Here is a 26,072-nt window from a genome sequence, read left to right as displayed (position 1 = left end):
ATTAGCCAGGTGTGACATGTCTGCAGATTAGGATAGCTCAGTTTAAACTGTTCATGTTTCAATTAGTAATTCAAACTATCCTGCTACGCTGATATATCTAGCAGGAAGAAACACAATAAAAAAGGAAAAAACAACCTGTCCCCCATGGAAGCACTTGCTTCAGATCACACAGGATAGGGCCTTAAAATGTTCACAACAATCCAGAGCCAAGACTCAAACATGTCTGTGCATTTCTGTAGAGAAAACAGCAAAATCCACACCAGCTCATGGTATGCAACTGAAAAGGAGCTCACAGTTGAATGCTAAAAACATAAAATCCTCTTCCCTGGTGCTTATTAAATGCAAGGGCTACTTCATACCAATCTAGTGCCACCTATATCTCTGCCTAGCTTCAATTTGTCACACATGGCTATGTTCCCTTGCTAAACTTTTACTAATAACCCTATAAAAGCAATGCAGTTCCATATGCTATCTGTAGACTATGAACTCTGGTACATGAGTCACTGGCATCTCTCCTGAGGTTGAAAGGTTGGTAACCACAAAGAGGCGAGTTCTAACCCAGAGGGAAGTACATGTTCAGGGAGTTCAGAGGCTGTCCCAGTTTTATTTTGGCCCCACTTCAACAACCATTATGGTTCCAAGTTACCCTGATCACATAATTTATACACATGCTTTGAAAGTTGTTAATCCCTTGAGTGAGTGGTTGTCTGTTCCCAGTATTCAGGAAGAGAGAATAGGACAGGGTTGCCATGCCAGGACTTTGTGAGACACAGGTTCTTTTTCTAGTAAGGTATATTGGTCTTTGGCCATTCTCTAGCCAGAGAACCATTCCCAAAATGTGCACAGTTCCAATGCATTAAGCTGACTGCAGACCATGACACAACATACGTATTTTTTCCCCAGGAAAGCCAAAGAAGAGCCTACTGCTTGTTCCACACACATTAGCTGGCAAGCAAAGTCTTACCCCCCTTCATGGCTAGTGTACCACACAGCTGGATACCTCCAGGCAGTCATAGAAAAGGATGGAAAGACACACAAAATGGACAATCTGCAGGAACTGGAGACAGCCTCCCTTGTTAAAGTATGCAGTGATTATTTTGCTTAATTTTTGCCAAAAATCAATTTATGGACATTGATCCAATTGTTTATCTTTTAGCATCGCAGTTCTTCCTTCAGACAAAAGCTTACACTATTAGGAACAATCTGCTATTTTAACCAAGATTTCAGATTAAATTCAGAGCAGAGAAACAGCTTCATTAATTTTTCCATCTGTTCTGTTCAGGCTTGTTGGCTTTCATGTAACATTTAACTTTTGTATGAACACAAAATGCCAAAAGCTAAACTGAGCTCAATTCTATTGTGTTTCACAATCTGATAGGAGGTAACATAGTCATTTGCCTCAGACCTGGGTGAACAGGATAGGCCTCTCATCACTGTTCACCAACTATTCTATTCAACCAAGGAAAAGAGGGAACACTGGAAAATGCAATTTTCCTAACATTGATGGCAGCCATAGGCCCACTCATTGATGTCACAGTTCCACAGACCAAGATGTGAAGTTCTAGGAATTTGACAGTATTTTTATTTCTAGGCAAATCCACTTGCCTTTACGCAACTTAACTTCAAATTTTGGTTGAGCTTGTTAAATCTGTGCCTAAACCTGGGAGTTATCCCATCCAAGCATGAGAAGACAGTCTACAGTTAACAATCCACTCCTTTTTATCCCAGAAAAAGGAAATAAAATTATTAACGGTTGGTATTAAAAAAAAAAACAGAAAATGTGAAACAGAGTAGCTAAAAAAATCCCAATCCTAGACCCTCCAAAAAAAGAGATCCTGAAGCTGTATTGTAACAGATTAAATTACTGTCAAGTATTTCCAAAGGTTCTTAACACACAGATTGTTCCAGTCACGGTCCTGTAAAGCAGGGGCAGCCTCTTGGACAAGCCAGGCTATTTATCACAACAGCTTAGAGTCAGCAAAAAACCAAACAGCAGAGGCTTGATGTCTTGCTAGTGAAAGAGCAGAGCACTGTCAAGGATGTTCTGACCTTCCTTCCAGCACACTTAAATACCTGTGTGGATGGCAACAATTCTAGTTTTGAGATCCAGTCAGAAATACTTCAGAGTTTAAAGGTTTTTATATATATTAAATTATCATCCACATTTTAGATGATGGCTTCTATTGCTCAAAATGGCTTGTTTCAAAATAATTAACGACCATTTCTCTTCCTGAATGAAGGGCAGCTCTCACACTTAAAAGGTCCAGGAAACTTTAATCTCTTAAGACACTGACCATAGGAGCTTTGTGTTGTGGGCTGATCTAAACCCATCAATGGCATATATATATATAATAAATGGACTCAAGTTCAGGACTTAAGGCACTGGAAAGAGAAGAAAAATTTAGATGGTTTTGTAGAATGTACAGCTTGTAAAGGCGTGCAGAGAAAAAGGCAGCAGGTTAGAACTAAGCACCTTATAAACCAGGCACTGTATAAGCACTGTCAATCACAACGTGCTTTTCTGTATGTCCTAACACCAGACACAAGAATATCAAAGAACACCAACAGCTGTTGCATTGCTATGAGTTCCATCTGATTTTATGATCCTGGCAAACCTTTAACTTCAGAATCTCCCATGTTGCTCTCTGAGACAAACGTATTTCCCATATGGCAATGCTTCAGGCCTATGTATGTCCAGTGAGGAACTTTAGATCAAGAACAGATCTCGCACTGTTCTAATCACAGCCTGCCTAACAAGGTGGAGAAAGCAGCACCTGTCTGCTTGTTCCCCCACCTCTGACTTTCCAAGGGTAATTTTCAGTCTTTAACTTGCCAGTCCTTAACAGAACAGTCAGCAACTCTTTTATCCCTTATTCTGCAAAAGGCTACATCTTCCAAGTCTTTTTCTCAAAAACATTTGACCAACTCTTTCTCTGATTTCCAATCTGTTTCCAGCCAAAAGCAAATATTCAAAGCAATCATAAATAGACCAACCTTGAGTGTCACAGATATTGGAGATTGGTAGAAACTCTTCACCAAGAAACCCAGTAATACAGACATTAGCAAGGACTTCAAATTGTAGCAATTTATCTTTTTTAAACCACTTTCTCCTGTAGCGCAACCCTACAATGCATTATTTTAAATGTTGATCAATTCTCAGTGAACAAAATGGCTTCTGTCCCCTCCTGTAGCTCACCTGACCTATGCCAATGTGCAAGAGATATTAGATTAAATAGATGAATGAGATGTTGCAAGTTACCAGGACTGGATGGCCTTCACTAAGGAGTTCTAAAGGAAGTGAGACATGGAAGGGCAGATGTGCCAGTGAACACTTTTAACTACAATTACAGACAGTCACTGTGCCAGATGACTGGCAGACCACTGGACATTTTGGAAAGGTTTTTCCCTCCTAAGAAGCATGCTGATTCTATCTCACTAACCATAGAGTCTTCAGAATAGGCGAATAAGCAGGAGGATAAAGGTGATACATCAGACATATTTGGATTTCCAAGAAGTCTTCGGCAATGTTAAATACTTGATAAGCTAATGTTGCTAAGAAATTGGATTTTAAAATAGCCATTACAAGGTGAAAGCTGGTTAAAGGGTAGGAATGAAAGCAGAAAAAACCCCATTCATTATCATGACTTGGTGATGACTTGATTTATTAGGCAAACTGTACCTAACTATCAAGTAAACTGGACATATTTGGTGTTACAAGAAAATTTAGGCTGTTTATTAGCTAAAACAAAAGAAAGTCAAAAAGGCTACTGAATTATCACTTTCTAAATTGCCACTAGCATAAACTGTTCAGCACCTCTGGAAGTTAAATTAGTTTGATACCAATTATTACATGAAAAAAAAGGTGAAGTTATTCTAAATTTTATCACTACTACCTTTATTTCCACATTTTATTTCAAGAACTGACATAAACCAGCACAATAAATACAAGAAGTGAGAGAAAAACATGTATTTTATTTGCATTGTGGCAAAAGGAGCTCATCTCATTTAGATCAAAGAAATGGAGAGCAAATGATTCAATCAAGTTTTTAAGAATTTACAGAAAACAGAAAAACCACCCTCATGTCTATCACACCAATAAACAACTGAATTTCGTATGAACTCTCTATTCCTTTAGACTTGGCACAATTTTTTATTGCCCACTACCACACTTCACATCTTTGCTTGTCAAAATGTTGTATTACCTATGTAAACATCTGGTTTATGCGTAAACTTCAACAAGTAAATGGGAAAGCCTACTGATTTATCCACTCCCAAAAAAATCAAGTGTGAACTAAATATCAAATTAATTACATCATATTCTACGTAATACTGTTTCAACAAGAACTACAGCCTGTTGAATTCATAACAAAAAGGATGCAGCAACAAAAAGCAGATGTGCAGTGTCATGCATTAGTGTAATAACATTATAAGGCAACAATAAAAAAGGTAAATTTTATTTTTAAGTATACTCACCAAGACAAAAATCAAGGCTGTACTCTTAGTTCATTTTGGTAGTGTAGGATTTCTTCTTAGCTCAAGCAGAAAGTGTTAACTTTTGAGCATATTCACCTGTTACTGTGTTTGATAATAGATACTTTGGTCACAATACATGTGGATTTAAATTTTGTGCAACAGTGGATTTTATACCTTTTCAGTTCAAATTCTTTATGTTGAAATAAAGAAAAACTCTGTTCCCAAAGAATCAAATAGGGTAAATGGGAAGAAATACTTGAAATTAAATACTCCTAAAATAAACAATACATGAACAATAATATCTCTGCAGGAAATAAAAGTTCATAAGCCTGAATCAAAAGATTGAGTTAATACTATTCTTATATGCTTTTTGTTGGAGCTTTGTTCACTTCATGCTCAAATTGAGTAAGCAAAAGTAATTATATGGCAGTCTGGAAAGCCAGACATCACCAAAGATTTCCTTAATTGTTCAATGGGCCTTTTATGCAGAGCATAATCAACCCCAACCATTTAAACAAGAAACTGAAATCACATCTCGAAGTTGTTGCAAATGATCTCAAAGTAATTTTAGTACCACAGTAACCGAAATGACTGTTTTTTTCCTGAAGTTATTTGCCAATAACTTAATCTACTACCTGTGATTTTTAAAAACTGCAGTTCACATTAAAACATTTGCTGATAACAAAAGCTTTTCTTTGAAAACAACACTGCTTTACATCTAGTCAGGCAGCTTGTGCATATCAGAGCATTCTGTCAAGAGAGACACGGAAAAGGGTAAAGGAGGAAAAAGCTGAAATATGGCCGCAGTTTGTCTGTGCCTTCCACGCACTGCAGAATCTCAGGCAGCACTAGAGACAGCGAGTTTCTTCAGATGATCCATAAATACTTGTAAGCTGACATCATCAGTAAGAATGGGTGCTCCAGACTCCTACGAAATAAGGGAAAAAAGGAGAACTGATTATACACATTGTGAAGAAAAAGCATTTTAAGGCACAGTATGTTCCATTGAATAAACATTTTATAAATTTAGCAAGATCTTAGAAGTGTATCATTGTCGAAATTCTCTGACAAAAAATCCCAGCAGACTGTACATTTACATAAATTTTCATACATTGCATGAATTCCAGCATAAACCACAACTACATTCTCTTACATATTAACACATACAGCAATGACTTGCTGTATCGCAGCATCTTTACATCAGCCATACACAACTCCAGAGTTTTTTGACAGCTGCCAAATACTAACTTACAAACTTTCCATGGGGCAGTTCCTGCATCATTCCTACCTCAGTAGAGCAAAAGGGAGAGAAACAGTAATATGCAAGTGACAACCAACAAATCAGTATCACTCAGTGAAGCTCAGACATATCAAAACGGTGAAAGGAGGAAACAAATCCCCTAAGGGTCTGATTTGTCACCAAGGGAAGGTCATCCAGCTTTCCCAAAGAGAGCTGGGCCTATTCTCTCCTGTAGCTCTGTACCACCTCAGAGAAAGACCAAAAGCATCTGAAAGTCACAAGCAATCAGATCACAAAAGATATGAAAAAACCTTTTGGGTGGATTCTTGCAATTTACTTTTTGACCTCAGAAGTATTTTCACAAATCCAAGAATTTCAAAATGGTCATGTTTTAATTACTATTTTTGAACAAATTTACACTCAAACCAGCAGTTGGCAACTCTGCAAATATTACATAGTAACTCCCTTAAATTTTTTGAGACCAGTCTACCACTACTTCCATTTACAGATGTAAGAAGAATTCCTATAAATCTCAACAATTCAATGTTTTCAAAGGTACTAAGAATCCATATCTCCAAATTAAACCAGAGCTGTCAGAACTCTTGTAAAGTCTTCCAAAAGACAGACATAAAAGTCTTAACAAGGATGCTCAGAACTGGTGCCGTTTCCTGAGAACTGGCCGGAAACAGTTCTCAGTTAACGATCAAGTACAGCAAGATTTCTTGGATCACTACAATACACAGCCACTCTCAGGGAAGGCACACTAAATTATCTATCATCTGATGGCAGCAAGATGAGATTAAAGGATGCTCTACTTCCAAGCCTGCCAAATGCTATGTCTGAGATCTCTTATTTAAGAATCACAGAATCATTTAGGTAGAAAAGACCTCTAAGGTCATTGAGCCCAACCACTAATCCAGCACTGCCAAACCCACTGCTAAACCATGTCCCTAAGTGCCACATCTACACGTCTCTTAAATACTTCCAGGAATGGTGACTCTACCACTTCCCTGGGCAGTCCATTCCAATGCTTGACAATCCTTCCTATGAAGAAATTTTTTCTAAACCCAATCTAAATGTCCTCTGGCATCTTGAGGCCATTTTTTCTTTTCCTATTGCTTGTTACCTGTGAGAAGAGACCAACCCCTATCTGGCTCCTTTGAGGTAGTTGTAGAGAGTGATAAGGTCTCCCCTGAATCTCCTTTTCTCCAAATTAAGCACCCCCAGCTCGCTCACCTGCTCCTCACAAGACTTGTGCTCCAGAGCCTTCACCAGCTCCGTTTCCTTTTGCTGGACACACTCCAGCACCTCAACATCCTTCTTGCAGTGAGAAGCCCAAAACAGAACACAGGACTCAAGGTGTGACCTCACCAGCGCTGAGTACAAGAGGATGATCCCTTCCCTGGTCCTGCTAGACACAATATTCTTGATCCAAGCCAGAGTGCCAGTGGCCTTCTTGGCCACCTGGGCACACACTGGCTCATGTTCAGCAGCTGTCAATCAGCATTCACAGGTCCTTTTTGAAAATTTCAACTGCATCTTCAAACACCAACCACATAATGGAAATGCACAAGAAGTTTATCGTTGTTTTCTGGAAATGCTTTCTACACTAGTAAGGCACCTACCTGCCTGCTAAAGTTTAAAGAAAATCTTTACTTAAAATATTAAAAACCAAACTAGGCAATTCATCACTGCCTGAAATACATTTTCAGTGGTGTGTGGGTGCCCTCTTCAGGTCAATGTGACTTTCAGTTGTTCACAAAATAAAATATGAAACAATCAGGAAGGTCATGAGAAAAAAAGAGCAAGATGCAAAACAGTTTGAAATTTCTCCCAGATATCGCATTTCTCATTTTATAATTAGTACTTGATTCAACTTTTTTCACAAAATCCCTGCAAATACAAGAGTATATTATCTTGAGCACACACACTGCAATGCCCCCGAGTGGTTAATACACCATTTCTTAGGTTACCCTAGAACTGAATTCTTTTCAGCATTAAAACAGACAACTATCTTTTGCAAGATGTATCATCGTCTAGCATGAAAAATTATCTTACAGATCAGTTAAAGAAATTTTTTGTACTTATATTTGGAATACTATTTCATTTGCTTATTAATTAAACAAGCAGCAAACTGTTGTCCTGTACTGCCAGAAATGTGAAAACTTAAAAAAATTCCAGGTAACGTTTAGATTAAAAATAAGATCTTCCAAACTACAAGATTTGTGTGTATGTCAAGGGGAAACATGATGAAGAGAAGCACTAACAAACTGCTGGTTAGATTACCAAGTTTGGAAGCAAAAGAATTCAGGATTTGTGTTCAAATTGTGCTGGACCTGACTCAGTACAGAATTTTCAAGTATTTTCACTCTGGAGCTCAGTGCTGTTCACTGCCAGAAGCTTCATTAAACAAATTCATTCCTATGAAAATGTACCCTGATGAAACTTATTGACAAAGATGACTGCCATAAAACTACTACAGAGCTTTCTCACTCATGACTTCAACACTGTACACCATTTAGCAAAGTACTCTAAGAGCACAGTTAATACATAGCTTCAAATGTCTGATGCCATTACACTTGCATGAGAAGATGACACTGCACTAGCACTTACCCACAGCAGTGTTTCTCTTCCCACTATAGAAGCTGAATGTGGAAGGGGAACATGGAACAGAGATGCAACATTCAAGAATACAAGCTGCTACAGAATGTTTAACTTCTGAACATAACTTCCTTCCTAAAGACAAGGCTTGAAATCTGATTCCTGGTCAAACAGGCCACAGAAATTCTGGAAAATGTCAGTACACTGGCACTGGTGTATTTTCCAGTTCTTGCTTCTAACTACCTTCAACACTTATTTCCCCTATTGCAAGAAAGTCCCTTAGCCTTTATGTGTGGTAAGCAGTCTCATTTCCAGTATTTTGAAGGTATTTACAGGGATAAAGCTGTAAAGCTTTATCTAAAGCTCTGTGAGACAGGAGGACAAGGAGGTAACAATACAAGGCTACAACATGCTGACTTGAAGAGGAGGCCACCAGGCAAAGGTCAAGCAGCCTTACTAATGGCTCAGCCAGGTGGAAGAAGAAGAGACACAGAAGTGTTACAGTTCTCTTCTGCCCTCGAGCAATACACGCACATTTTCATCCACAAGACAGCTCAGCCCGGCCAAAGCTACCTAAGCCCTCACTGTCACTTGTTTATTTAAGAAAAAACACACCCACCAATATGAAAATCTTTTATGGCAGCAACAGGGAACCAATCCCATTTGACTACAGCAGGTATAAAATTGGTATCTGAAGTCCTCCACGGTGTGGACAAGAATATGATTCTACCTCTCAGACAGGTTGATGGGTTTTGTTCCCCTCTCCCTCCAAAGCAGGAACACTCTTTGGTAAGATTTGCTTCTCTGCTACTTAGCAGAATGAAACTAAACTTAATTACTGGTGAAGTTAAGCTTAATGAATTGTAAATTGTAAACTTAGCTTACTCAATCATTGTCTAGCCTTAGTATATTTAGTGCTAAGGCAGTAAGTGCACTTATCAGTGACTATTCCAAATCTTTTTATCTGTTGCCTCAATAAACTCTCTACTTTTGACTTCACAAAACTGTTTCAGTGAAAGTCCTTGGAGGGGCTCTATCAGGCAAACATCAAACCCATAGTCTTAAGATAACACTGTCTAATAAATTAGGCTAGACATGAAAGCAGCCTAACAGAAGCTTAAAATAGTAAACCAGATCATTTCTGTCTGAAGAAATAAAGCCCATTTTTCTTAGCTTTTGTAATTTTGGTCACATCAGACCAAAACTGCGTTTTTTTTTTAGTTTCAAAACTTCACATTATTACTTATATGTACATAATGTGCCACTTGCCTTCTGAAATAGGGGGGAAAAATTCATGCATACAAGCTTGATCAGCAGATTCATACTCACCTGTCCCCACGCATACATATTGTTATGAGTCTGAGAGGGATTTACTTTTGAAAGCAGGAAACGAGCCTTTAAAAAATAAAGACAATAAATTAATCTTCTCAAATAGAATTTTCCTGCACTTAGAAAAAAGTTGCGTATGTATGAAATATGTCATTTCTATTATCTGGAGATACAGACATTGTAAACAAAGCCACTCACTGGACTCCACAGCTGTAATGAAGAACTGCTAGCAACTTTCTGATGCAGCTGAAAACAAGCTTTTGTCTTTTTCAAGCACTAGCAAGCAAATGTGAGTATCAACAAGACATTAATTAGTAAGTTTTAAAAAAATAACACAAAAGAGTAATTCTGGTATTGGTTCAAAGACCCAGACAAGTACTGTATTTTCTGCCCTACACACCTTACTCAAAGAATCAGAGTCCAAGTCAGTACGGTTGAAATAATAATAAATACCAGGATTCATAAATTAGGGGGAAACCTACTCTTAAATATCTTGCTCTATAAAAGCTTTAAAATTCAAAACATTGATTTGCAATTTATGTATATTGTAGCACAGAAATGCATGCTTACTACCAAAAATATCTCCCAATGTAATTAACACATCATTTCCCAGATTATATAATATATACTTCACCATACCTGGCTTCCTCCATGTTCTGTATCAATGTATCTGGGCATTGGAAATCTGGAATGGAGAATTTCTTGGGCATCATCTATTGGAGCTTGTAGCAAGTGGTGGAAATTCTCATATTCTGGCATATCCTGGTACCCCGACTTACGCCACTGCGCTATGGTCTGGGGACAGGGGAAAGACAGAAGCTTAGAACTGATTCGCCCAACTTTCTTAGAGGATACACAGGTCTTTTCAGAGGAGAATGTGCCATTGCTCGCCTCTTTTCTATCACTCATCCCTTTCTGCCCTATAGTAAGTTAATTTTTAAAAGCCAAGATGTGCAAGTAACATGCCAATAGATTTTTTTTTTCAAACTCTTAACAATGTGTGGTCCATTTGTATTTACTCTTTTTTGTCATCTTTTATATGCCAAATATTTTGTTTGGAGGAGGTCAATGATATTATTTACACTTCTCATATATCATAGACATGCATATTAGAGAAGTATTTACACTGGTATCTTTCACAGTCTGTAGCACAACCTCTCCACCCTCTAGGAGTGAAGCTGGCTGCTCAAGGTCAGCTCACGGATACAGGCAGTTGTTAGGAAAGACCTGGAGGGACCCTCAGCAGGGGCTCCTCCCTCCTCTGCTTGGCAGCTGCTTTTAAACTGAAGGTCTCATTCCTGGCTCCTGTCTGAGCCACATGCCTGTACCAGGCCATGTACCTGACTGATGTGGACCCCCACTCAGGGACTTGACCTCATAGCCAGAACTTGGACCTCCCTCATCCCCATCAACTTGTCTGGTGATCTGGACTGAAGGCTTAGTCTGGCTACTGCTCAAAACTGCTCTGCTTGCTTTGCTCAGGTACAGTGGGGACAGGTCCTCAGTGATAAGACCCTGCCTGCCTTGCAATGATGCTTGCTCCCTGTTCCCCTTCCCTCAGGGAGCAGCCCACCACTGCTGCTTACTGATAGCACCTTACAAAAATGAGATAACATTCTGCTACTTAAGAAGTGTTGAAGTTTAGTAAATATTTTTATCAGTGCAGCTACAAGGATATGATCCAGAACAGTATTTTTCAAATTCTCAGCTGCAAACCATTTGCAAAGTAGTAAAAAGCAGTAGCTCAATTCCTCCAGGAAGGCAGAGCACCAGCAAGTCACAAGCACTTTAATTTATATTACTAAGGAATGTCTACCTGCCTAACTGCCAGGTGCAGTTCCACTCCTCCAGGACAGTACAGATAAAGGGTGACTATAGAACTTGCTGTTCTGACTCCCTGTTCCTGAAGAACCAACTTAAACCAATCTAAAATAAAGGAGTGAAAAGTGGGGAGGAGGGCGAGGCAGGGTATAACACTCTAAAGTAGGAAAAATATTGATCTAAACAAATACTCTGCATATTGAAGCTAATTAATCTCAAACTCATCATAAGAAACAGGACCAAAACACCAAGTCATGTCAGGTATTTGCATATAGACGTGTTAAACTACCAAACTACAAACACAAACTGGGACTCTGCTGTCAGCCACGCAGAAGAGAGGTCAAGCACTGAGGTCCATTAGAATTGGAGCCTGACTTCTAGTGACTTCCATAATGTAGCACTCCTACAGAAAAAATTTATGTAAGAAATGACAACTCTTACCTCTCCATGATAAATAAGGATTTGGAAAAAGGTGTCCATAAGGAGAATGCGATCTGGTAAAATGCTGCTGCTATCCAGAAGAACAGGCTAAGATTTAAAAATAAATTTAAAAATTATCAATGGATGAACTGAGCAATTAGATGGCATTGCCAGATTTTTTAATCAGTAACTGAATCTTAGGAACTTTTTCAATCACTTACTAAAGCTCCGTATTTGCTCCTTTTCATGTTCCCCATCTGCAACCCACACAATCTCATTCTGAAGTTATCCTGCCTGATTCTATATATAAAACTTCATGAAAGTAATAAAAAAATGTATTCAAGAGCTGAAACCCCTTTCATTATCATGCACTTTTCTAGTCTTTCAAGTACCTCCCTATTTACCCATACAATGCCATTAATTTGAATTGTATTTCAATGCATAAGGATTCAGCAGTTATTCAAATACAAGATTTGGGGTTTGTGAGCTGTTTGGGATTTTTTTTAGTCTTGTTCTTGCAACATATTATTACTGTGCATATATATCCCCCAATACTGTATATAGTAAATACTCATGATTTATGAAATTTAATGTAATATTTAAGGTTTTAAATCACCTTTTTAAGAGTGGAGACACTGTATTGGTGCTATATGATTTAATTGAATCAGTATTACTAGAGATAACAAAAATATCAACTATTTCAAGAATCAAGAAAAAAATATTATTATTCATTCTACACTGAGACATCAGCTCCTGTTTAATCATATTTCTCTTTCAATCACCAATGGAACTACTTGTTTTTCATACATGGGAGAGTGATCTTACACTTGCAAGCTGCTCTTCACAAACCACCTTATTACTTTCATTTAAACGCCACTTCTAAAAGTCTTTTTTTATACCCTCATAAATATACTAAAAAAAAAAAAAATTCCTATAAAAAAGTTCGAAATCCAACCTGCCAAGATCCTTGACTACTACGTTTGTTTTCACTGCCTCATTCTCTTTTAAGTAACAGACAACTTTTGTTATCTGCTGTCTGACACTTCTTCCAGAAGCTTCTTGGAAGACCAGCTTTTTATTTTAGGTTTATACAGAATGTGCCATGACAAAGTCACCTGGAAGGCTCTGTACTAAATCTACACATAATGGGAACCATATCAAAATTAGAAACTTTGGATTAAGGCATTAAAATAGAGGAAATTTTGTACATTAAAAAAAAAACTCAACTTTTCTTTCAGGCAACAGCAAAAGTACATTTTTAAATAAAACTATTTTTGTTTACATTTACATTCTAGCACCACAAAACCAAAAAATGCTCTCAAAAACTAAAAAAATAGTACCATCCTTTAGTTTAAAACATAACCTCTTTACAAAGTAACTTTTGTTCTCCAGACTGCTACATCAGAATTCTGAGATACGCCTTGTTCATAGCTGTTTTAAATTAAATGAATGTTCTTTCTCATACAATAAATTTTAAACCAATACATTTTGTAACGTAACAGTGAAGACAGCAATCACCTCTTTCTTAACAAAGCACCTTTTAACCCACTATAGAGTTATTTTACTGATACCTCTGGAGGTCCATTGAAAGAGTAGGCATAAAGAATTGGCTGAACCATGATAAGAGACTGGGTTAGATCCTGACGCATAAAATGATGACGATAGTAGGAGCTCTCATCCGGACTGTTGTTAAAAACTTGTAAGAAAGGAGATCTTCTCAAGTGAAACATGAACTGCAAAACAAGAACCATTGGTTTGAACTTTGACAGATAAAAAGGACAGTTCTACAAGGAGAAAATATTTTCCACAAACTACATGAGACCAATGCCACAACAAAACTGAATTCCAACTCCTTTAACATTTCTAATTTGTATATGCACCTTTGCCAGTTTTTACACACTCCCATGACAGTAAGAGAGGCATCAGAATGGGGAACCTACAAAGCAGCTTTGAAATCCTTCCTTTACTATAAGTTCTACTGTTCCTATGAGGGAGGTGGATGTTCTGGAATGAAGTAAGTTGCAGCACGTAAACAGAAAAAGAAACATTAACCATAGCAAAGTCAAACTTTGCTAGTAAAAGCATATGATTTCATTGCTGAAACAAATTCTCCACATGCTGACTCAATCTCTACGCAACACCTAACACCTACAGACAGATCAGTAGGTAACTGAAACAGAAATATCATGGGAGTGTATGAAGAGTCCAAAAGTGAAGTGTCTGGAGCTATCAGAATGGAGAAGTTTATCAGAATGGATTATTAGCAAAGAAACTATTCAAAGTTTGATACTGTCAAGGTCAAGTTCACAAAAAAGTGTTTCTTTTCAGTATCATAAATCACATGGCAGAGAAACAACAAAGCAAACCCATTTGTTTTCCTATGTTTCCTGAATTTCTTCATTAGAATGTCCCTTTAAAAAGTGCCATTAAATGAATTACAAATTCAGGTGAGATAAGGATTGCATTGTAGGAGAAACAAAAAATTTACACAGTTAGACATTTAACTGTAAGGGCAGAGGACAAAGGGGACACAGCAGCACAGATAACAGAAGTGATTTTCCTAATGTCACATGCCAGACAGTAGTTGAGGGCAGGGGTTCTGTTCATCCTGATATGCCTTATTGTACTCAGTGCTACATGGACTCTTTCTTCACTGAGCATTCTCTTTTATCCCTATAGACAAACCTTCCTATAGACAAACTTACCTGTGGATAAAGTGAAAATGTTTCTGAAAATCTGAAAGAGCTTGGATCATCCTTGTGATACTCTCCAAATTTCTGACACTGGAGGAAATGAGAAAGAAAATCTATATTAAGAAATATACTTTGCTTGGTCATGCCATTACTGTAAGTTTGGTTTTAAAAGGCACGTGACTTGTACTGCTTACAACTTTGTAAACAAACAGAAACCTAGCAAAAACACTGACACAAGTTCTCTCTTTAACAAGCAGCCATTTTCTTGAATACAAGGCTTCAACAACTTTGTGTGTTGGTTGTTTTCCCCTCTAAAATCATTAAGCAGAGTTAGATGATTAAACAGCCCAGAAGACATTGTTAAAAATTAAATAATTAATAAATGCTTACTTACAAATAAAAAATAAAATAAATTTTTAAAAAGCCAAGCAGAAAATTGAACTTTTGAAAATAAAAAAAAAATTCCATATGGTTTTTCTAGATACTTTGCCTTTTTTTTCTGCTAAAAATACTTACTCTACAATATCATTATAAGCAGCAGAAAGTAGAGAAAACTTTCATTTCTGCTAATCGCATGTTATAATTTCTCTAAATTCCTCTTAATTATCATGTGCTGAGGAAACATTAAAAAAATCAACCGAAAACACACCTGCTCTTTTTTTAATTTAAAATAGAAAATCTTAGTTAATTCTGTATAGCCTCACGTAGAAATTAAGCATTCCGTTCATTTTTTGCTTTTAAAAGAAACCACCACTGAACAGCAGTCATTTATGTGTCCACAAACAAGAAACCAATCTGACTCTTTCAATACAGCTCGTTTTACCAGTCGTATAAGTTGTCTGTCCAGCCACCTCAGCACATCAGGCCCCTCCTCTGTCTCTGCCCTGTACACTGCCAATCTAGCCATGAGAATTGCAGCAGCTTCCTGGTCAAAAGATGCAGCAATGTTTTGAATCTGGGTCTGTGCATCTGCCCAGCTGCAAAATAAAAATACAAGGATTTGCATCACAGTGAAAGGAAAAAATCCAACCTCAAAATATTCCTTCAAAATTAAGGCAAAGAAAGTTTAACAGTTACCAGTTTAATAAACTCATGCTGAAGCTTCAAAAAATCTATTGGGTAGACTAAACAAGCAGTCTCCCAGTTAACCATTCTTTAATTAGAAATGTTCCTTATTTGTACAGATATCATGCAACCAGTGAAATAAAATATAATGTCACTAATAGAACAGCTATCATATTTTTTAAATAATTAATTGGTTGTTACAGAAAACACCGTCCATGCATCTAATCGCTATTCCCACATAAGCAATTTTCTTGCGCACTTTGCCAGTTCTTTTTAGCTTACAGAGTAAACTATTCATCAGCCGTTTCATCAGTCACCAGGATTTTACTAATACAACTTATTATGTTAACAACACAGCCATATCAACAGTTAGGGCAATGCTTTTTTCAATAAACTGACTTTTCCATCAAATTAACCAAGCAATGATCTCCTTCAATTTAGAGTAAATAAATGTCACTGGACATTGAAAAATGTCTTCAAGATATTAAACATCATTTCCTAAAATTGTGAAGTATATTGAATCAAAGAAACTGCAGGTAAAGGTTATACACAGAATACCAGGTATATACATCCCACTGAACTGCAGTTGGCACTCTCAAGTGAAGTTATGAAGTGATTTTTGCCATTCCAAACATCTCTTCAGTTCAGGCCACAGAATTTCACTCAAAGCTTCCCCTTCGTCTAAAATCACTTGGCTTTCCTCAGAGCACTGCTATAATAACATTATACAGCCACTGTAACCTCTCAGAGAAGAAACAGTCCACAGAACAAAAGAGGCAACTGTCTCAAACAAGAGACTGCTTACAAAATCTACAAAGTAAAAGGCATATCTATCTATATATATATATCTATATCTCCTGACTTTTCAAAAATTATTCACAAGTAAAACATACTTTCTGGCAACTGTGGTCACTCTGATACGTCTCTGTCCACTGGAATGCTGGTACTGAGTCACAAACTGGATTGCACCACGCCCTCCTTGAGGAATGGGAGCATTGTGCTAAGTACAGAAGGAAAATAAATGAAAGGGAATCTCAAGATTTTACAGTACAATTTGAAAACTTGTAACTAATTACTAGAAAATTCTAACATTCTTTGCAATAGGCAGCCCCAGTTATTTAAATGCATTGTCTGGTGTTTTTATTATGCTGAGTACCTTTATTAAACACAGATAATCAACTTGGAGATTGTTAAGGGACGTTAGAAGCAGTTGCTGGCTTCACCAGATATCCTTAAAGCAACCAATGCTCTCTCCTTACAGAGACAACATTTTCCCAAGGGGCCTTGGAATTCCTGGTTCCATCACATTATATTTCAACACCATATGATTCACTGGAATTACAGGATAAGAAAACTGATACTAGTCTAAAATGTTGACTAATGAATCTGCAATAGTATTATCAAAACAAAGATTGGAATCCAGGTATAAACTGAAATTTCAAAACTCTGCTCAGTGAAAATACAGATTTACACACTATGTAAGCAACCCAGAAGAGGAAAAGAGTTGAGATCAACTATTACACACCGTGACTAGGCCGGTTTTAGAGCTACTAATAAAACAAGGCAAACATAAATATGCAAAAAAGTAGAATTGAAACTTGGCTAAGGTAAGTTCCAAGTTTTCAAACCTCTGCATAGATAACAAACTATGAAATACAGCATACCAAACATATAGAAACTACAGTCAGCTCAGTTCCTGAGCTGCTTCTTGGAACAAGAAATGGTGTGAGAATGAGTAGCACACTTGCTCCTCATGTTTTCATCCTCTTTTCTAGTAGCCCCCCAGGGAAACAGGAAACCTCTTTTGCCCCTATGCATTTCAATGAAACCAATCTTTGCTTGCAAATACTGAGCAATACATTAAAATGTAACACTATGTAGTAATTACCTTGTAACTAAACCATCAGAGAAATACTGAAAAGCACTTTTAAATATACCCATTACAGCATTTTCATATAATGCAATTAAAATACATTTAATAAGTAACACACTGAAAGAAAAACTTGGAGTTAGAGACTATAAACTCTATCCAAAATAAGTAGGTTCCTCAGTTCTCATTATCACTTACAAGAAGAAGATTAGCCCATCATTAAGCAGTTAGTGTCCACCTCTAAACTTTGACAACACAAAATGGCAACATCATTTTTATCCCTGCTACTGTGCTTGGGGAAATCATACAAAAACACAAGCTTCAACAGTCACCTAGAATAAAATTACTGTATTTAGAAGACAAGTAGACAAATATTTATTACCTGGTTTACCACCTCAAAGTACAGTGCAAGTGTTGTAGTAGGATTAAGACCACAAATCTTCCACTGACAAGTGCCTCCTGTTCCAATCTCCTGCAGAAAGATTTTGTAATACTTTTATAAACCAGAAGTATTTCCTGGTTTGTGAAATACAGCATCTAGCCATTATAGGTAACTGTTTGCAACTACTCTGTCACAAGCTTTCTCCCTGGTCACTCTGCCATCTTCTCAGACAAACACTCCTGCAGAGCAACTGCAGCGCTGAATGTAGGAATAATAAAAAAAAGAGACTACTGTTTTAAACAATTAATACATTAGAAAGATCAGGAGCTGGCATTAGAAAAAATTTGAAAATGCAAGAAACAGGAAAAAGTACCAGACTTTGCTTATAGAGTCACAAAAGAGGCAAAAAGCACATGTAAGTGGAATGACTCTTTTAAGGTGCAGCAGTAAAACTGTAAGCAAGCTTACACGCTGTATTTCATGTAGTGACACTCTCTCTAGTAACTAACAAGGTAACTACACAGATAGCAATGTATTTCAACTGACAATTCCTTTTTGGCATCAAAGCAACATAAATATCCAGCAAAACCAATTAAAGTAATCCATCATCCATAATGGACACAGTGAAGCCAAATAAAACATTTAAGGAAAACTATGCTGACAATATTGCCACTGCACCTGTATTCACTTGAAAGCATTATAGCTAGAGGAATTGTCCAGTTATCACTGAAATGAGCTACATGCACTCTCATTTTATTCATATTCAAATTTTAATTCAGATAATTTCAACAAAAAGGGGGTTGGAATATAAATCAATCATGATATAACTGCAAAGCAACAGACAATCTCACAACTGAATTTCCTATTACCTTCTATGAAATAGATACGTAGCTTAAATGAGATGTACCTTTAACTTATTTTTGGTGTTTTTAACTTTTATTGAAATATATGCAATCTCTTCAGGCAATGAAATGAGAAAAATCAGTACCAGATCACCAAAAAAAAAAAGGCTGATTATATTGAAATTTTTATATTCACAAAGATCCAAACATAAATAAGTTATGGAATAAATGTGCTTATTAAAGCAGGCCATTTGTGAGCATTTTCAAACTGGGAAGCGCTCTGTTATGCAGATTGTTAGGAACAAAAGTGAGACTTCTCAAACACAAGACATTTTGGTCACTTGCAGGAATTGGGTTTTTTTATTGGTAATCAAAAGTTAATAATACTACCTGATAAGAAAATAAGTGATGATTTAAGTCTAATATAATTTAAAGGCATTACTTCAGGAGCCCACAATGGTTGGATCGTCCAATCAATTAATTAAATGTGCATTTGGTGAAACATCTACAAAAATGGGAAGACAGAGTCAAGATAAAAGGGATGTTTCCAAACTCTTGTGCCTTCCTGTTCTGTCAATTCTTCCTAAAAAATGTATTTTCATGGTTCTCTTTGGATAAAAGGAGACAGCTCTGATTTTAACAATACAGCATGCTAACTCACTATCTACTCAGTTTCTGCTACATCATCATGTAACTTCTGTATAGTAAGTTTAAAGCAATCAAATTTAAACAATCTAAACAAGTGGACATACCTAAACAAGTAACAAGGGATCTGCAAGGTCTAATACAATTGAATCTGACCTAGTAATGAATGCGAGCTTGCACGTATTTAGTTTACAAATCAGTAAAAAGTGAACATTTTGTTCCATTTATGGAAAAGTTTCAGCCTCTCTTCAAGTCCAGAAATCTAAAATCCTATTTTTTCATAGTAGAATATTACCTTCATTTTTAGCGAAGTTTACTTACATTTTCTGAGACACATGGTCCCTTAGAGTTGAGAGAGACGCAGGGTCCAATCGCTCCAGAAATCTTTACTTCTCTTGAAGTCTTCATATTTCAAATAAAAATATACATTAACATGGCATAGCTAAATAATTCGGTCTCATTTTATCATTAGATAATTGAAACTTCAACACAGATTACTGATACCTTTAGGGAAGGTTACACATATAATAAGGCTTGATACATTTGGAGACACTTTTCAGTTTCTACTCTTAATTACGTTTGTTTGCTATACCAATTAGTGTATCTTAAACAACAGCATGAACATAAATTAAAACATCAAGAAAGGCTGCTTTATTCATAAACATAAGAGCCTATAAAGTATACTGGGTAATGTTTCCTTTCTAATGAAAGGATTAAAATATTCAAAGGTAAGATTAAAACTGAAGACTAGTAAAATAAGCTTACACACACCTGACAAGGAATTTATACTCTATGTCCTAAACATATTTAGCTAAAAGGAAGATCCAGTTATTTACATTCTTCCAATGTCACTGTCCTGTTTGAAGTGATCTGTATGTCCCTCTAGAACTGGAGTTCCCTTTTTACATTTTCCAGGATCTTCCAACAAAATCCCCATGAATATGTATACAAAAAGAAGAGGGTTCAACTATTTGTCCTAGTAGTAAAAATTTAAACAGAATTTTACCAAATATGAAAATAGTCTCATATCCTTCTACAAAGTGGGACGGTAATATTTTTCAAGAAACATCAAAGAAGACAGTGCCTGAACCTACAGCATATTCAGCTCTAAGCTTCTCACAATGGGGGAGGTAAAAAACGACACTGTTAAAATGCCAGAGTGGATTTTGATAAGGATAGAAAATGAAAGAAAATTTGTCCTGGACTATGCAGAGAAACTGACCTATCTAAAACCAAGAAACCACAGATACCAAAATCTAAGGTCACAGCATTGTGAGTTTCTAATGGAGACATTTATTTTACTTTAGTCTCTCTTTTGGCTGTCACTGAATGCAAGGTGAGAAGGAACTACCATTATACCTAACTCGCATTTACAGAATCACAGAACTGCAGAAAGATAGTTAGGCAGTAACAGCTATGTACAGGCCAATCTTAATACATCTGTTGAGCATGTTCCTAAAGATTTCCTTAAAAGAGCAAAGATTCCACAGTTTGTAGCAATCCTATTCCACTGTTTCACTAACAGACTGCATTTTTGTATGCTTACCTTTATTTCTAATGTGCCGCCAAATCCCATTTTAAACTGTCCTTGCATATCTTTAGTGAATACTCTCTGAAAAGTTTGTTTGAATAATGATGTATTGAAAGAGTCTCCCATTACCATGTAGCCTCTAGACAACAACAAAAAAACCAAACAAAACTCGTGAGTTAAAATAGATTATTTATACAGCTCATTTTTATTGAAGACTAAAACTGAAGACAGTTCATTGTGAGACATATTTTTACCTTCATAAAACAGACTAATGTTAAATTAGTACTTGCTACAATGTTAAGGATCAAATTTTTAAGTGAGCTTTTTGCCCTATGCATCTTAAGGTCATTATATTATGTAACAAAATCTTTCACTGGGAAAATACTATACTGGACTTTCAACACTAAGGATGTCTCAAGGTCCTGTCACACGGTCAGTTTACTTTTAGTATTTATTATTCCAAACTACAGTATTTTGTGTAGTTCACTCATTATTTCAGGGTTAAATCTGTGCTCAAGAAGCATGATTTATTTTTATGCTTAGCAGTACTCTGTGGATGTAACTGCAACAGTTGCTACTTGTCGTGAAATATCATACCCTGCCTTTAGAAAATAGTAATGCGAGATATTATTTTCAGTCATCAAAAAATGTTAATTGAAACCTTTTAGTAGGTCAAACATTACACCCAAAAGAAGTTTCCAGGTGGATACTCAAAAATAGAAGAAAATAGACATGGATAGAATCAGAAATTCCTCCCCGTATGCAGGATGTAACCAGAACCAAAATAGAACAGCTGTATGAGAAATAAACAAACTATACATTAAGGCTACAGAAACAGGGTGAGTCACACGAGCAGACAGAAAGAGCAAAACAGTATAAACAAAAACATAACTTGAGTTTGATGCAGAAAAGGAAGAGGTGTCAATATGCAGGTGAAATCAGATTTAAACATAAATAGCCTGAACAGTGAAGGCTCCCAAGCTAAGGCTATATATACAACCCTGAAGAGAAGCAGTGATTAGCATGACCAAGCTGGCCTGAAACTCAGGAGCTGTACCTGATAGTCATCTAAACCACTAGCTGAACCTATAAACAACAATATATAAAAGAACAGCATAAACAAGACAGAAAGAATAACAGAGGGTTTTGTACCACTCTGAAGAACAAGAAAAATAAGGATGACAGGTCCTTATCGTTACTGAAACCTGCCACTTACACAAATACACACAGAAAAACAGCAACAGCATATCTGATAAATATTCTGTTTAAAAGATATCCATGTTATTCAAGCCTCAAAAAGATCACATTAAAAGAAAACAGCAAACCTGCTTCTGATTAAACCCAGAATTGTGGTGACAGATCTGCCAGAGGCCAAGATATTCCAAAATTCCAGTATAAATGCAACCATCACAATTTATCAGTGTTTATGCTTTTTTTTTTAAAACAGCAGAAGGTTTTTTGCAAGTGCTTCCTGTTAAACAACTTAAAAAACTAAAAGACTGCTTCATATACTACTAAAAAACAAATGGACACATACCCAGTGTAGTTGGGACAACACTTCATCTCCAGTAGACCAGTCTGATCCAATGCACATGCATATATGTCAATAACATGACCATTTGTTGCAGCTCGATTAGCCAGGGCTTCAAAATGCTAAATGCAAGATGAAAATACAGTTCATAGCAATTTACAATGTGAACTCTCCTCATCTTCATATTAAATCCTAAACTTACAAAATTTTTCTAAAACATTATCAGACTTTATTCACATAAAAGTATATTTTTTTCCTAAAGTTAAAACTAAGACTGGAATTTTCAACACTTGGGGTTTTTTTCTGATCAGCTGAGAGCCTGACTCACACTAAAGAGAACTGTGGTTGCTATTTAAATTAGAAAATTACTTTGATCTTCTTCCTTTTAAACTTTGTAGTTAGTACTAGATCCAGCACAAAACCGAATTTACTATTCTAATCTCAAGTGTCTACAATGAGAGGTGCCTGCAACTGAGCTAATTGTTTAAGATCCCATTATCAGTCAAGATGAATTCAACAGGTTTTGAATGCAGTTCATCAACCCAAATGTACTAAATCAAATTAACTATGACTAAACTCTACAGCCTAATCCTCTCCCAACTAGAGACAGTTTTGAGCACCTGCCTTAAAAGCACCAGCTTACAACACTAGATATACCATTTGGTCACAAAAATTTTTTTCTGAATTAAACCAGAGAAACGCTCCAAAGAACTTTAATGTGATCTAGACAAGTCCTAACTCAATATACTGAAATTTCTGAAGAAATTCTTGAGACATACCACTATTCAGAGCCAGCTAAACAAAACCTCACAATTCTCACCTCTTTACAAACTTGCTATAACTAACAGCATTTTACAGTGCCAAGCAATTTAAATGTTTACTTACTGGGAATATGTATGAAATCCCATGATCATCTCTTACCTTAGTACCCTTTTTAACATATTTTGCATTGTCTTTTTCGATGTCATGCCATGATCTTATAGGCAACTTCAATTCATCCCCAACAACCATGCCAGGTCCCTGCGTAGCTGGTCCTCCAATGAACATCATTATGCGGGCACCAGTATTAGGGAAAGTGCACTGCAGGAATTAAAGACAAATAAAACCCTTGAGTTTTGCTACAAGCTGAACAAAATAAATAGCTATGTGGGTATTTATCACACTGCTAGGATTGTAACGACTGCATTTTTTCACTCCAAAAAGTTAAACCTGCCAATAATTCAATTCTCAATTTTGCCTTATTAAAATGTGTAAATGCCTATGATATTCTATGAACTTAAGGGATGATATCCGTCAGAATCATCCTACAAACCTAATACACATCAGTTAGTAAGGTTTTTACATACTGATTGTGGCAGCTTTTCTGCAAGAAAATTATCTAAGTTTTAGCACAGCTGTAGTTAAAGCTATTACCTCAAGGAGTCCTACAGCTATAGACAGGGCCACTCCAGAAGAACGTAAGGGCCGTTTTCCTTGTGGAACAGGCCAAGGATCCCGCTGCAGTTCACCCAACAGATCAGTAAGATTCATATCAATTTTCTGCACTGGTTGCAAAAATCTAGAAACAAATACGTGGAAGTAGTTTAGATTTAAATTATTAAATAAAAATTTTATCAATTGCTCACTAGCAATATATTAGACATGTATTTGAAATGTCTAATTCTAGATTCTAGTCTGAATTCAGAACAATGTCTCTGCTTCATCAAAATAAAGCAGTTTGGAATTACTACGTACACACTCAGCTTAAGAAGTTCAGCAAAGAGCTTGCAAAATTGAAACTTGCAGACTTAGAGATACCACCACTATCCAGAAAGAACCCTACCTAGTCAAAAGAACAGAGCAGGTGATGACCTATGAATCTCAAAAAGAAACATATTTCACTACTTCAGTGACAATCAATGATCAGTAAGAAAATCAACATGCAAGATCTCTTTCATGCTGTTGAAGGAAGTCTACATATGCAGCTAATTTTTGCAAGGCAGAGATGGCAAAACTGTCTTTCTTTCTCGTAATTTTATAAATTCCTTCTATGTCACAGTGAAATACACAAGAAAATCCTGTAATTTCTGAATGAGAGACCAAAGGGGAGGGAAGAGGACTAGAAGAGGGAGAAAAAGGGAAGGCACAACTGGATATCTGCATAAGAAAGGGGCACTAAAGCATCTATTAACACTTTCCAGCACACCAATCAACAGAATCACCATTATTACTATTTATGTATCTATAACATGCCTCTCAAAACACTTCCAAAAATCATCCAGATAGTATTACTATTACCCATTGAGTATTTTCTTCCCAGTATAAATTGTAGGAAAGAACAGTCTACTAGTAAATTTGTGCCTGACCAAGAACTTTGGCTGTCAGTTTACTGTTTTCATGGTCATAAAACCTAGGTTTTCCAGTACATCAGTGTAGTCAAGGTACATTTTAAGATGTTTAAAGCTTACCTGTTAGAAGGTGGTGGCTGCTGCACTTGAGGACCCCGACCAACTTGTGCAACAGCTACTTTTGTAAGCCCCAGCATTTCCTGTAGTCAAATAAATAAGATTTTATTACAAAATTTGTTTACAGACTATCTCACCATTAGCACCTTAATGATTTATTTTTGTTTGCCTCTGTTCATTACCTGAAGCTGTTTTGCAGAGAGGTCCTTTGTTCCTCTGAAGACATAACTTTTGGAAATTCCTTCACAGCCAAGCTCATGAACTTGCACCATTCGGCCAAAGGTAATGAGACCAACTAATGCCGTTGGTGGCAGAAGACTAAGGGACATTTGCATGGATTCCTTCAGAGCTTGCAAGTCTTCATCTTCCATGCATGTATCCACAACATAAAGAAATATCAACGGCATCTGAGGACCACGCTTTGAGAAACACAATTATAATCACATGAAAAACAGTATTTCTGGAGTACTTAAAGGATCAAAAATGAACAAGTAAGATACATCTCGTAAAAGTTTTAATTTAAATCATACCAGTAATGTGAATGCTCCATCTAATTTAACTCCCTCTCAATTAGTAATCAGGATCCAGAAAAAAAAAACCTACCAAAGGGAACTCTGTACAAAAAGGAAATGCTTACTACAGAAGAAAAGAAAAAGTCCTTTCAGGAGTTGAGATAGTTTTGAAGCATGAGCCAATTATATACCTCTTTTAATATACAACGAGCTTTTATTGCTCCAAGGGAACATAACAATCATAAAGCTATTCACAATTATAAAATATTCTAGCCTGATGACATTCCATGGCATTTCACCTCAGAATTTTTTTCTAGAGACCATCTGTACTTTTTATTCTAGATAAATAATTTTGCTGTACTATGAGCAAACATTCTATTTACTTTGCATTACAAGAGTTGGCAAAAAGTATTCGTTCTTCCTTTGATTAAAATTTGTAAGGCTTCAGTGAGGATTCAGATTACAATTTGTCTCACTGAAGTCTTAAAAATTTTAATCCTCAAAAATGGAATTTGGAGATTAAAAATTTGCAATTGCAAATTTTTGCAATTTAGAGGTTTAGGTCTGTTTTTTATTTCTATAAAAAGCAACCTCTATCCTGAAAAAGGATGAATACTAAAATTCAAACACCTGAATTGAATATGTATTAGCTGTTGTCTCTAAACCAGGCAGC

At 36.4% G+C, this 26,072-nt stretch overlaps 1 protein-coding gene across 2 annotated transcripts in view; it reads right to left on the bottom strand.

Moving 5' to 3' along the window:
• Window positions 1–3,874: 3,874 nt before the first annotated feature.
• SEC23A (Sec23 homolog A, COPII coat complex component) overlaps window positions 3,875–26,072 on the bottom strand; it is a 28,508-nt gene continuing 6,310 nt past the window's right edge. For both annotated transcript variants that reach the window (XM_032110709.1, XM_032110710.1), the window contains 16 exons: window positions 25,070–25,306; window positions 24,891–24,970; window positions 23,857–24,001; window positions 23,365–23,523; window positions 22,450–22,565; window positions 20,928–21,051; window positions 19,703–19,783; window positions 17,895–17,984; window positions 16,536–16,642; window positions 15,401–15,554; window positions 14,590–14,667; window positions 13,456–13,617; window positions 11,906–11,992; window positions 10,283–10,438; window positions 9,644–9,709; window positions 3,875–5,401 (listed from right to left, as the gene is read on the bottom strand). In XM_032110709.1, the coding sequence (XP_031966600.1) occupies window positions 5,312–5,401; window positions 9,644–9,709; window positions 10,283–10,438; window positions 11,906–11,992; window positions 13,456–13,617; window positions 14,590–14,667; window positions 15,401–15,554; window positions 16,536–16,642; window positions 17,895–17,984; window positions 19,703–19,783; window positions 20,928–21,051; window positions 22,450–22,565; window positions 23,365–23,523; window positions 23,857–24,001; window positions 24,891–24,970; window positions 25,070–25,306 (1,932 nt within the window). In that variant the 3' untranslated portion in view covers window positions 3,875–5,311. The remainder of the gene's footprint in view (window positions 5,402–9,643; window positions 9,710–10,282; window positions 10,439–11,905; window positions 11,993–13,455; window positions 13,618–14,589; window positions 14,668–15,400; window positions 15,555–16,535; window positions 16,643–17,894; window positions 17,985–19,702; window positions 19,784–20,927; window positions 21,052–22,449; window positions 22,566–23,364; window positions 23,524–23,856; window positions 24,002–24,890; window positions 24,971–25,069; window positions 25,307–26,072) is intronic.

The sequence above is a fragment of the Corvus moneduloides genome, chromosome 6 (assembly GCF_009650955.1).
Source record: "Corvus moneduloides isolate bCorMon1 chromosome 6, bCorMon1.pri, whole genome shotgun sequence".
Lineage (NCBI taxonomy): Eukaryota > Metazoa > Chordata > Aves > Passeriformes > Corvidae > Corvus > Corvus moneduloides.
The sequence above is the reverse complement of the archived record's forward strand: the minus strand, read 5'-3'. Positions and strand labels throughout refer to the sequence as shown.